Consider the following 13996-nt stretch of genomic DNA (forward strand, 5'->3'; position numbering starts at 1 on the left):
CCAGTCCCTGGAGCTGATCCAGAAGGATACCATGGTCAATAGTATTAAGAGCCAGTGAAAAGTCAAGTACATGGATGTACTATCCCCATCCCGCTCCTGCCAGAGATCATCCAAAAGTGTGACCAAAGCCATTTCTGTCCCATGTCCAGGTCTGAAACCTGAATGAAAGGGGTCCTAATAATCTGCTTCATCCAGGGACCACTGAAGCTGCTGTGCAACCACCTTCTCCACAACCTTCCCTAAAAAGGAAGGCTGGACACTGGATGGAAATTGTCCAATATGTTGGGATCCAGCAATGGTTTCTTGAGGAGGGGGCACACCAACACCTCCTTAAGAATGAAGGTACAACCCCCTCTCTCAAAGATGAATTAATCACTGCCAGAACCCAACCACATGTTCCCTCCTGGGCAGCCTTAGCTAGCCAGGAGGGGCATGGATCTAAGGAGCAGGTGGCTGAGCTCATGGTGATAAGGACCCTGCCACTTCCTCTGGCCCAACAGGTTCAAACCATTCTCAGATAACAGGGCAAAACTGTGCCCCAGGCATCTCTACTGGATCTGCACCAAGGCTGGCATCTAATTGGAAACAAATTTGAGCAATTTTGTCCAACAGATGCTCTGAAAATTCCTCCACCCAGCCTTGAAGGTGAATCTCCTGGTTCCCCTTGCCCAAAAGGGCTTGGGTCACTCGAAACAAGGCCGCTGGACAGCATTCTGTAGACACAATAAGGGTGGAGAAGTATTGTTACTTCGTCACCCCTACCACCACAAGGTAGGCTTTAATAGCGGCTCTTGCCCAGGTTCGGTTGAGTTCATCCTTCATTGACACCACCAGCACTCTAGACATCTCTTCTCCCGTTTCATCTTCCTGAGCTCCTCCGTAAACCATGGGGAGTGACAGGATCTATGGGAAGGGAGAGGTTGCATGGGTGCAATCTGATCCAAGGCTGCAGCCACCCTCTCATTCCAAGCAGTGGCTAAGGCCTCAGTCGGACCATGCAGCAGACCCTCAGGAACAACCCCTAGCTCCCCCTAGGACCCTTCCGGGTCCATCAGTCCCCAAGGGTGGACTCATCTAACAAGTCCCACCTCCCTGCAGTGGAGGGTGGCACCAGAATCTCATAGCTACCAGGGCATGATCTGACCATGACAAGGGAGTCACCGAGAGCTCCCCCAATTCCAGATCACTTTGCTATTGCTCCAACAGGAAGACCAGATCTAGTGTGTGACCACTGTCCCATGTTGGGCTCTGGATGACCTGGGATAGGGCCATGGCTGACTTGGAGGCCATGAACTCCTGAGCCGCCTCAGACCCCGCTCCCAGGGAAGGCAGACTGAAATCCCCCAGGATCATGAGCCTGGGGAATTCTACTGCCAACCCCGAGACGGGGTTAAGGAGCTCAGGCAGGGAGGTTGCTCCATAGCAGGGAGGCTGGTGCAACAGCAACAGTCCCAACTGATTCTTACAGCCCAACTTAAGGAAGAGGGTCTCACATCCAGCAACCTGTGGAGCAGCACCCCTGAAAGCTGTAAGAGACGCCCGGGTGACAACTGCCATGCCCCCACCTCTGCCTTGGGATCTCGGCTGCTACTGCACCCAAAACGTGGCTAGGCACATTTCTGAGAGGGGACCCCCCCCCCGCTTCCCTGGACCTAGCCAGGTCTTGGTAATGCACGCCAGGTCAGACCTCTCATTGGTGATTCAATCAAGGCCTTATTATAGACTGACTGGGTGTTTAGCAGCAGCAGCCGAAAGCCAGGGCCTCTGAAGACCTGCTGACCAGGAACTGGGGTTGAAAAGCAGGAGCTGGACACCGGGTCCTTGTTTCCCGAGAGTGGCCTGCCCCAGACCCCCCCTGAGAACCTCATGCCCCCAACCCCATGTCCACCAGCTCCCAAAACAGGGGATCCCCACATCACCTCCCTACAGTCACACGAGCCAGAGAAGGGAGGGGTGAGCCCCCTGGGCACTTAGCACATGCCCTCAGCACCACAAGGAAGCCCAAGACCCACCTCCCATCCACAGACTAGCATCCACAGCCCCCCCCCACCAGTCACTCCCACCAACTGGCAAGGAGTTGCCTTCCAACACCACACGTCAATTCCCCCCATATTGGCTCTTCCCCAGGGAGGGTAATCAGTCCCGACCAGGGAGGAAACCCTCCCCCCACAAACAAGACCCTGCTAGTCCTCGCTGGAGATGGCGTCTATATAAGCCCCCTTCAACTGGTAGACTTCTCATGACACGGAGGGAAGCATTTGCCCAGGGATTAAATCAGATCAGTTTGCTATTGAAGGGGTGACTGGCTACAGCAGTCTGTATAAAAACTGTTTCAGCCTTAAGGTTCCTTTGTTTTTCTATTCCATCAGGACAGAACAATAGTAAATAATAATAATAAGAACCTTATTGTGTGTTGATGTGTAGGCTGGAAACAAGCAGGGGCTAAGCAGATATGAATCCACTGCCTCCCCCCCAGCTCCCCAGCTGATTATTCTCTCTTGGCCCAAAACACCCATTCGTTTATCCTTTCACCATAATAAGATATTGCATTTGGGTGACTTTGGGCCAGTCACTCTCTCTCGGCCCAGCCGAGAGGGTTGTTGCTGTGGGGAAAATAGGAGGCAGGAGTAGTAAGCATGTTCGTGATCTTGAGTTATATATAAAAAAGGCAGCATAAACTAACAACAACGAAGACCGTGATAATACGTTTGCCTCTGGTTCCACAGAGTACCAAGTTAAGGTTTGGTTCAAAGAGCCAAATGGAGTCAACCCCTTTTCAAAACTCAGTGAAAGCGCCAGGGGCAGAAATCCGTGCTTCCTTTCCTTTCGTCTTTGTGAGGGTGAATGTCTTCAATGAACGCAAAAAATAACAACCGCAGCCGGTGGCTGGCTGCTGCTTTGTCTGGAAGTGAAACCAACTTGAATGCCGGTTAATTACATGGCAATTTCCTTTGTGGAGGAAGCTGCTGAGCGCTTTGCCTTCATTACGGCTAACATAATTATCGGATGCTGGGGACAAACAACAGGGGACAACTATCTTGATCATGCCCTATTTTTCAGCTTCCCGGGGGCATTTGGCCGCACACTGCTGGGGAGGACGTGCTAAGACTTGGATGGGCCCGTAATTTGATTCAGCGCAGCAATTTGTGTAGGCTTGATTGAAATGCATTGAAAACGATCCTAGGCCGGTCTAGTATTATTTCTGTCTATTCACAGTCAAGTAAGATTAAATTTTAAGCAAAGCCTTGGAAAAGTCCCAGCTCAGACTTCAAGTTTTCAGAAAAATGGCCTTTTCTTCATCCCGGCAGTGGGAACTTGGTGCATAAGGTGTTAGAGATCATGGCTGTGTTGGGCCTTGCAGTTTCCTCATGTTTGTGTAAAGGGTCCCAAGGCAGTCTTCCCAAATCTGCTGTTTTGAAACTGTGATCTTCAGAATAGTGAATTTCATTCCCAATGCATCTGAAGGATGCCAGCTTGGAGAAAGCTGCCCAAAGGGCAATCATGCCCAATCTGGGGACCTTCCAAATGTGTAGACTTCAACTCCCAGAATTCTCAGCAGTGGCCCATGCTGATTGGGGAATTCTGGGATTTGAAGTCTACCTATCTGCCCAGGTTGGGGAAAGCTGCCCTAGACCAACCTTATTCCAAGTACCTTTTAGGTCCCTCCCTAAAACCGCTTGACGTCTGTCAGATCAGTTCCACAGAAGGCCACCTTCTGGGAGACTAGTGGGGTTCCACGTGCAGTAGCTTGGCCACTGTGTGAACAGACTGCTGGACTAGATGGGCCAGGGGTCCGATCTGGGAGGGCCCTGCTTATGTGCTTAAGACCCGCAGCCATGAGAGACTTCCTACAAGACGACAAAGTGAAGGCTTCATCCTGACTTAGCACGACATGGGCCAATACATTCTGCCACGCATTTGGTAACGCTGCCATTACAGGCGCAGCTTCAGGAGCTGACTGAAAATTTGGCAGTCTTATTAAGAAAGCAGTTCTCTGTAAATCCAACTGCATTGTGCGCACAAGAATAAACCTCAATGGAGATATTGATGGTAATCAGGAGTGTATTGTTTTCCCCCAAATTATGCTTCATAATTCATATAATGTTCCTGCGGAAAAAAAGTCAGCTCCCGATAGATGTTTTCGCAATTACACGTTTTACAATAATTGCTTGATTTCCATGCGCGGTTCAGGTTTTCGCCTACATGATTATCAGCGCACCTGCTTTCTTTTCTTTTAAATCTGGATTTGCACAGTCAGAGCTCAGAAGAAACTAAACGGGGAAAGGGGCAGAGAAGAAGTTGCCTCTTCCTTAGCAACCATCAGAATGAAGTCTATGTTATATTTTAAAGCAGCCTTTGGCCAGCTTGGTGCCCCCTCCTAGTATGTTGGACTAAAACTCCCCTTATTTCCTTACCAGCTAGGAGAGGGCACCAAATTGTAGAAGGCTTTATGGTACCTGTAGTCCAGGGTTTCTCAACCTCAGCAACTTTAAGATGTGTGGACTTCAACTCCCAGAATTCCCCAGCCAGCATGCTGGCTGGGGAATTCTGGGAGTTGAAGTCCACACATCTTAAAGTTGATAAGTTTGAGAAACCCGGCATAGTCAATGCAATGATTTTGTAGCAGCCAGTTCCCTAGGCTCTGTGGATAGGTACACAATAGGAAAAGGTTAGGCAATCTCACTGGGTTTATCTGAGATTTTGAGACTGTACGAACAGTGTACTAAAAATAGCTGCCACAGAAGTTTGCCTGTTCACAAAATGGTCACGGTGGTGGCCTTGCCAGTCACAAAACACCCATTTACTAAAAGGCATAGATTAGCTAGTGACACAGGCTTTGCCTTGTAGCATCCTTGCATTCTATTTGGGTTTTTAATTATTATTATTTTTTAAAAATCAGATGGGGCAAGGAGCTAATATAGGGTGTGCTACTCTACCTACAAGGGATGACGTGACATCCATTCTTCTATAGACAGGAGGCATGGATGTGGGTGCACGCATCATCTCTCCTTCCACATTCTGTCTAGTGGTTCCCAAACCTTAGAATATGATTTCCATCACTCCCTTCCCTCAGATCACCCTTCATTCATTTTCAACCTGATCTTAGCTCAGTGGCCTGGTTAGTTAATCTTCGATTCTGGGAATAATAGTTCTAAAGAAGGGAGTTCTTTTGACCATAATGGGTATGGCTTCACTTATTTTAAAGCGTGCCAAGTGTATCCAACTGGTGGGAACTTGGTTGTCTGCTCCAAGATCCTTCTCTTATGGCTTCACTGATTAAGTTTCAGACATGTGCAGAAAAGAGCTTCATTTTTCTCCTAGAGGTTGGGGAACGTTGGAAATCAGAACAGAAACAAAACCAGTGAAGTCTCTTCCAGCACATTCAAGACAAATGAAACAAATAAGGTTTCCTGAATCAAAGCCTAGGTCATCAAATGCATGGAATACAGGCCTATGAATGTACTGTTATATGTGCGTCTGTGTGTATGTTTGTGTGTGCATACATACATAGGTACATACATACATACACATACAGTTGTTGGCTTCATGGGGGAAGAGAAGAGGAAGGGTGAAAGAAAAGCTGAACTGTAGAATTGCCTATTAGGCAACCAAAATTAGATGGTCGTTAGGTGTAACCCAGATATTCCTGCATTTACTAATTAATAAATACATGGGTGATAAGAAACTGCAGTCCTTGTTTAATCTGTGAGAAATGGTGTTAAATTGTTGAATGAATCCCAGCTCCACTGTTTGCTGATTCATTCCGTTTTCTCAAGGATGGTGACCCTCAGGTCAGAAACAGCCTGGGCAGTTGAAATGATCCCTCTTTCTTTTGGGAGTATTGCCATTTTTTACATCAGATCTGTGCCTACTTATTCTGTTGCAAGGAGATCAGGAGAGGTTGTCCAGCATCATGCACAGTTTGTTGGGCACTGCTGATAGAGGGGGGCAGGTACCTCACAGAAAAGTGAGAATGTCTGTGCTTCCCCGATGTTATGGGTGATGTCAGTAGCCCATTGTGTCGTTTAAATAGCTGGGGAGAGGCACTGCAAACTTTGGGTCCTGCTGTTTGCCTTGTGGCATGCATAGTGCATTATTGTATTAATTAAAATAGTAATTCAAATCTATTAATAATTCCTTTTAAAAATAATTAAAATTCAGTTTATTTATTGAGGCTGGTTATTAGTTGTAGGCTATCTATAGCAAATCCAGGCCAAGCACTCAGGAGACGTGCAAAAAGGAGCCATCCTTCCTTTGATGATTAATTATACTGTTGAGCGGCTTTAGCTGAGAACAGTAGGTGATGAGTGGCATTTTGATCGTTTTTTCTTCCTTCTGCGCCTCTCTTGTACCAGATTATTCCTGAGAACTAGTTGATCTGGTATTTAATTTCATTGGGTGGGTCTTATAGTTGGAGTTGTGTGGGATGGATCCCAACAGATGCTACTAACTTTATGTTTGGGCAATTTTTTTAATTTCATTGTTCACCTTTTTCCTTTTTCTATCCTCCCCATCAATAACTCTGTGTATGTGTGTGTGTGTGTGTGTGTGTGTGTGTGTGTGTGTGAGAGAGAGAGAGAGAGAGAGAGAGAGAGAGAGAGCGCACACACTTTCCTTTCTCAGCAATCCATATTGTGTGGATCTGATGAAGCGAATTGTGAAAGAGTATGCAATAATAAATGTGCTAGACTTTGAGATGCTAGAAGACCCTTGATTATTTTTGCTTTCGGTCTAATCCTTTGGCAACAGAAATAAGATTCCTATGACAGGAAGGCATAGCCCTCCCAGTGTACCTGCTGCATTCTCATCCCTTCCTAATTCCAACCCTATCGCCTGTTACAGCCGAGTTATAAAATCTTTCTTCTAAATAGGATTGGATAGTTGCTTCAGAGAAGAGGGGAAATGGTTCTAGGAAGTCATGTAAAAAGGCATGAGTAGAAATTTCTATTCATAGCGTATTTTGCAGTTGGGAGAATCCATTCGTATCTGCCGCAGATTCTCTTGCCTGACCAGTGAAGAAACCAGGGTTTAAGCCTGTTCTGCCACTCTGGTGCCCTTTAGACGTATTGGGTTCCCATAATCCTAAATCATACTGGCCAGGGACAATAGGAGTTGAAGTCTAGCACCTTGCAGGAAAGTATCTCAATAATGGGTTTCTGCTATCCTAAATTAGCTTTCTGTTTCTTGAATCAATTAGCTTTATTAGATTAGCAGTATGACTGTTGTCCAGGGTTTAATTACAGTTCTGGTTCTCTCCTGACTGGCGATAATGCCCACTTCTTTGACAAAGCCTTTTGTGTGCCATCCAAGTCCTTTGCTCCTCCCTACCCACCTGCACTATTCATTGCCAGCCCTCACTTCTTCTCTTTCTTGCAACGTAGCCCTTCCCAGGAACCAGGGAGGCAGGGAGAGAAACAGAAAACTCTCCTGGATAGAAAAACCGTCCACGGTCTTAACGGCATTGAGAAATATAAGGCAGCCTATAGAAGACTCTCCTCTTTCATCCTCATTGCACCACTGTCTGGGTTCATACATTGTACTAAGCCATAACATTCTTAGAATGTGTAAATGATGATTTGTTGCTTAGGGTGTTACATAAAACTGACAGTTGTAGTTTATTCAGTGAAAGATGGCTAAATAAACCATAGCTGGATGCAATAGGCAAAACCTATAATGTATAATATATAAGGGTCTGGCTCATTATAGTAAACTCTCCCCTTTAAATCAAGCTTGATACACTATGTTTTCTTGACTTCCCTGGGATTTCTTGGTTGTCTCCCATCCACATGTTAAGCAGTTTCGATCCTGCTTAGCTATTTGAGACTAACCAAGCTCCTCTCCTCTCATTAAGCAGAAAGAGGCAGCTGTTCGGTCTGCCTTGTGTCTCCCGTGTGGTTTCACTGCCCTCAGGCATGCACTCTTGTTCTGCCTGCCCCAAGGGAGGGGGAGCTTCCATCTTGAGCCACTGAGCATCAGTTTGCTGCATTGCAACATCTGGCCACGAATGTGCCTCCAAGCTCTGCTCATGGGCTTCCCAGAGGCCCCCGGCTGGCCCTGATGGGAAATGGGACTCATCTGACATGACCCAGCGGGATTCTTGTTCCATTCAGTGACGTGGTTCGTCAAGTGCATTAAGCCAATATGTGGTTTCTTTGGAGATGGGTTAGCAGCACATGGTGAACTATGGTTTATGGCTTGGTGGGTAGCATGAACTAGGTGGTTATGGCCTGTTTAAAAATTTAAAAAAGCAAATCAAGGGGTTGTACAAATTTGGATCAGGCCTGAAGCCCCAAACAGTAGATTCCTGCACACAAAGAAAAGGCAGCTTTGGGGAAGGGCAGATAGCTGAGCTAAGTATTTTGTTTGGGACTCAGTCATGATCAGATGAGGTCACTCCATTTGGAGATGGTCTCGAGGACTCAGAAGAAGCCTTCCAGGTAATCTCCTGTTTCCTGGAGTGACCTCATCTGACCTCACATCCTCCTGCTATGCTGTAACCCATGAATTGCTGTGTGAAGCGGAGATTGAGTGACTGGCCTAAGCAGAGTCTGGTCCAACTTGGGCCAGACTAAGTGTAGGTTTGCACCCAGGCTTCCTGGTTCAGATTATACCTGATCTGATACCCTGACCTCATCTTCTTCTCTCACCGTATGTTCTTTCTCCCTTTCCATCCGATGAAGCCCTCCTCTACCTCCTTTTATGTTTGCCTAGGCTATAAAAGAACTTGGTGTGTGTGGGATGTGTGGGTGGGTGCAGATGGTCATTTATCCTTGCTGACATCTGTGCCAGGGAGCCACCATCCACCTGATGCCTCCATTCCTGGGGTGAGAGGAGAATCCTATTCCTCTGTTGCTCCGGCTTCTTAATGGATTGCCAGGGTGAAGCCGCAATCCAATTGTCTCCAAGGCTTTGAGCAGCCCCTGATGTGGCTGCCTGCTCACAGAGTTACCCTTGGAAATGACCCTCTGTATTCAGCCTGCATGAATGACGTTTAGGGATGACTTAGAATATCACTGCCTAAAATGGTTGACGCGATCTTTAAGCCAGGATCCAAAAAGCTCTTGCACCATATGGAAATGGTTTTGTGCAGGATAACTTAGATTTTTGCTGGTGGGTCTCTGCTTGCTGAACGAGGCTTGATAGCTATCTCTTGGAGATACCCTTCATTCTGGGTTAGCTGCATCAAACTGAAGGTCATGGGTGTCTGCCAAGGGCAAGGAGGCAAGTCACATCAAAGACACCATCATAGAAGTGATGTGATTCTGTAATTCAGTACCTAATTCATGCCATTTGCATGATGACATCATGAGACATGAGACATCATTGTAGCTTGTACCAGGTGCTTACACTGAGGGTTGAACTAGGCAGCCTCCCACTATTATAATCGCTACCTATTTCTTTTCAGTTGCAGTCTTACCTCCTAAATGAAACCAACCCCCTTTCTAAGACACTCATTGATTTTGGAAGTATGTTCCCAGATACAGAGTGGATGCTCTTTGCGGAACCCCGTTCATCCGATCAATCTTCAGATCCTACCGTTGCCAAGAATTTTGTGAGATAGTGCTGTGTAGTGACATTTGTGCTGGGTTGCGATTAGAGATCTCTAGTCAGCTGTGAGTTTAGCACATTGCACCAAGCCATAATATAGTTTCCTTTGGACTTAACAGATGGTTTGAACTCAGCCCCTATGACTTATAGGGTGGAGCACGCTGTGTATCAGCTCCCTCACAGCAGAGCATAATCTGCATGCAAGAGCTACACAGACTTCAATAAGGGTCTTTAATGCAGGGATTAGGTGCAAAGTAGGAAATCTTGGAATCTGCAATAGGACTTCCATCCCTCATTTATTACTGAGTTTGTTCAATGGAATTTCTTCGAAGGCCATGAATCTTTTCCTCTCAGGCTTTTTGCAGCTGAGATTGTGCTCCCATTGATGAGATAAGCTACTAACGAACTCTGCAGTCTGTTGGTTGTTTAGCATTCCTCCTGCTACCTTCCCAGCCTCCCCACAGTTTCTCACATCATGCAAAGTCCAGCCAATTGTGGCTTGTTTAACAGACTATGGGAGTAAGTAATAGTGTTCTGTTTATTCTTAACAATAATGTGCTACATGTGAGACATCTTTAGGCTTCAGCAAATGACCAAGCATCTGTGCAACCTTGTAAGAGCTTAGAAGCTAAGCAGGGTTGGGCTTGGTTAATAATTGGATGGGAGACCACCTTTTCTGGGGATTTCAAAATCTCAGGGAAATTAAAAAAAAAACAACCACCAAATTCCTGAAAAAAGACAATGGCACATCACATCCGTGTGGTTGCCAAGAAAAGTATGAGGATGCAGCCGTGAAGTCAGCTGGAATTCAGCTGGAGTCAAAGGAGACTTTATTAACACTGTCTTCAAGACCAACCAAAATATCTTTAGGTTCTCACACTGTGGGTCAGGACTTCTCTGTGGATCCTGGGTGAGTGAGATGATGTCATGTTTTCTTTTTAAAAATCTGATCAGCATTGCATTGGTAGAGCAGGAACCCTGACAAAATTTGCTCAGGGCTTGGCCCCTTGACTCAGTGGGCAGTTCTAGTGCAGCAAAGTTTGAGAACCCCTTCATATATAGCAAGATTCGGAGTGAGAAGTCCCACCCTTGGCCCCTACTTTGTGGGGTCCCGCAGCATTCAGTACTTTCTCTGCTCCTGTTTAACATCTACATTAAGCTGCTGAGGTCACCCATTGCCATGGGATGAGGTACCATCAGTATGCTGATGATACCGAGCTGTACATCTCTGCCCCTGGTGAATTTAGTGATGCTGTTTTGTGTCCTGTCTTGGTGTCTGGAGGCTTTGGGGATCTGGATGGGGAACAAGAGGTTTCAGCTCAAATCTAGCAAGATTTGGGTTTGGGAACCTTCAGGTTCTGGGAATAAACTATCTTTGGTGCTAGATGGGGTGGCACTGCCCCAAACAGATCCTATGTACAACGTGGGGTTCCTTCTGGACTCACATCTCCTGCTTAATGAGTGGGTGGCACTCATGGCTAGGAGGGCCTTTGTGCAACTTTGGGTTTTTTGTGCCACTTGTACCCATTCCTAGACTGGGAGGCTCTACTGTCAGTCTCGTATGTCCTGATCAACACCTGAATAGATTACTGTAATGCGCTCTACATGGGGCTGCCCTTGAAGAGCATCTGGAAGCTGCAACTTGTACAGCAGCACAGGCACTCCTAGATCAGCACACACAGCACCTCTGCTCCATAAGCTGCATTGGTTGCCGGTTTGCTTCTGGGTTCGATTCAGGGTGCTGATAATGACCTTTAAAGCCCTCTGTGGCATGGGGCTGGGTTATTTGAGGGACTGCCAGTTACATCTACGTGTCCCATTAGGCAAGCAGAAGAGGCATATTACAGACTCAGGAAGAAAGCCTTTTCTGCCATGGAACCCACCTTTGGAACATCATCCCCACCCCCCGAGATTAGATTGGCCCCATCTCTCCCAACCTTCTGGAAATCCCTTAAAACTTGGCTTTGCCAGCAGGCCTGGGGATCCAGTGGAGGAATGGAACCTGCAAGTTGGTTGCGCTGTTTCTAATGTATGGATTGCACTTTCCTGTAGATTATGTTTCATGGTTTTAATTGGTTTTCCTTTTTTTTTGGTTTTATTTGTTTTGATTGTTTATTAGTATTTGTTTATTTTTTGTTATTTTAATTCTGGGAGCCACCTAGAGTCACATATGTGAGATACACAGCTATATAAATTGAATAAATAAATAGATTAAAATGTAATTATTAAAAGTGAGTGTAGATGTACTTCTTGTCCAACCCTAACCCCAATGAAATAATTAAGGGGGGGCAAGGTAATTCATGTAGGGGGTGACAGTCCTCCAAAGCTTGAGAATCTCTGGGCTGTGTGTGAACTGAAAAAGGTGAAAGGGTGGGGTGGCCGCTGGCATGAAGTTGAAATCAGAGTCTGCATTTAGGTGGGATTAAGGAAGGAGAGATACTTGTGGTATATCCTGTGGTACCTTCAAGACAAACACATATATTACCTGGTAAACTTCATGGCTTTATGCCTGAAGGGTTATTTTGAGTCATGGATTACTGAGAAGGGGGGTGAAGAAAGAATTGTAAATGGTAAATTAAAAAGGATACAGGCATTATTGGGCAACAGCTGTCTTATGACGGAATGGTCACTGTTAATAAGATGGTTATCACCGTTGCACTCTCATTTTTGTTTGATCTGCCTGTTTGCGCTGCTTTTTCCAGCTGTATGATTCAGCATATTTCCCTGTGCATCATTTGAGGACAGTACCTCCCAAATCCCTTTTTGTAGATCCAAAAGCCCCTTTCAGTGACATGGACAAATTTCCCACCATTCTGAAGCAGGAAACACCTGAAAAATATAGCGTAAATCTACATTAGCAAACCGTCTCTCAGGACTGCAATTAAATTGGGCTTTGTAAGGGGGCTGTAGTGCACTGATAAGGCAGTGGACTGGTTGATCGGGGTTCAGGTCAACCCTCGGCCATAGAAACTCACTGGGGAACTTTGGGCTAATCAGCCCCACCTGCCTCACAGGGTGGTTGTGGGGAGGGGGGACCATGGGAGGGAGAACACTATATGTTGCCTTGAGCTCCCGTATGAGGATTAAGATGAATAAGCAAGTGAATAAATAAATGCTATGTGTCACAGCAGACCCCCAGGAATCCCACTAGATTGGCAAGTTGAACAAAACCATGGCATATTGTTTCTGTTTATTGCCCAGAAGGCTACATGGATGTGTTCATGTAGTCACCAAAAGCTGAGATTGACTCAAATGAATCTTTTTTTCTTTTTTTACTGTTACTAGTCGCACATAGGAAAACCTCTATGATTGCTGGAATAAAGGAACATTTAATCCAGCTTTTAAGATGGCTGCTTGGAGTGAAGGGAGGGTTAGCTGATCTGAAGTGCCTCAGTGACTCCTTAAATTAATATTCAAGGATGATTTCGTTTCTTGGGCTTCCTCCAAAAAGCTCAGGAAATAATACCTGGACATAAACAGACACACCTTTTAACCTCATAGTCCTCCTGTAAAGTGTAGGTGGAAAGCGAAAGCCAGAGATTAGCTCTAGGTCTCCCAGTCATAAGCTCTGCAGCTGATCCAGATCTCTCAGCTGACATACAAGACCCAAACGCCTACACAGCTCTGGTGCTCAGGGTACAGGTGACTTTCAAAAGCTGTGTTCAGGTGTGCCATATCGCTTCGACCCCTTGAACGGATCTTTTGCTTTACCCTTCCCATCCAGGTTGCAAACTCATCTTCCCTCCTTGGGATGGTGGTATCCGCTACCGAGGCCTGACCCGTGAGCAGGTGAAGACCGCCCACTTCCTCCCCTTCGACTACGAGATTGAATATGTCTGCCGTCCAGAGAGGGAAATTGTGGGGCCCAAAGTACGAAAATGCCTCCCCAATGGCACCTGGACCGACAGTGATGTTGAAAGCCGCTGCTGTGAGTCCCACCTGGCGGTCTGAGAGAGGAGGCATTCCGTTGTGGTGTGTGTGTATGTGTGTGGGCGTGGGTGTGGGTGTGAAACATTCTGATAGATATGGAAATTGTCCTTGCTCCGGGTAAAAGCTCTGTGCCTCGGGGGACAATGGGACACAAAAACTGTTAGTTCTCAGTGTAGGCTCCAGAGTTTCTAGGTGAGCTACATCTGCCATGTTGGACAGATTTCTGATGACTCCATTTAGCTAATTTCCTGCACTCCAAATAATTTGTGCGACTAACTTCATCCTGCTAGCCAAGGTGTTTTTTTTTAATTTAAAAAAAAAACTTGTGGCTTTATTATTGCTTTTTCAGTTTCACCTTAGTTCATTGTGAGAGCATTCATGCGGTGAGAGCATAAATCCATGAGGGAATTCTTCACCATGGGGAGAATATGATGGGGAAAGCTTGACCTGTTGGATTTCTCCTGGTTTTGCAGGGACACTTACTGAAAGGGGTGGCTGGAGAGGTAACTGAAAGGAA

General features: G+C 46.2%; 1 protein-coding gene across 1 annotated transcript in view; it reads left to right on the top strand.

Annotated features, from left to right (window-relative positions):
* The window catches only part of GABBR1 (gamma-aminobutyric acid type B receptor subunit 1), a 99073-nt gene that overhangs the window by 38171 nt on the left and 46906 nt on the right, over positions 1-13996 (top strand). Inside the window, exon 3 of the mRNA XM_025166383.2 lies at positions 13274-13477. Coding sequence (XP_025022151.2) covers positions 13274-13477 — 204 coding nt within the window. The remainder of the gene's footprint in view (positions 1-13273; positions 13478-13996) is intronic.

This window comes from Python bivittatus, unplaced genomic scaffold (assembly GCF_059951505.1).
Source record: "Python bivittatus isolate LINGU-HERP-01145 unplaced genomic scaffold, Pbiv_v1 ctg000080_np1212, whole genome shotgun sequence".
Classification (NCBI taxonomy): domain Eukaryota; kingdom Metazoa; phylum Chordata; class Lepidosauria; order Squamata; family Pythonidae; genus Python; species Python bivittatus.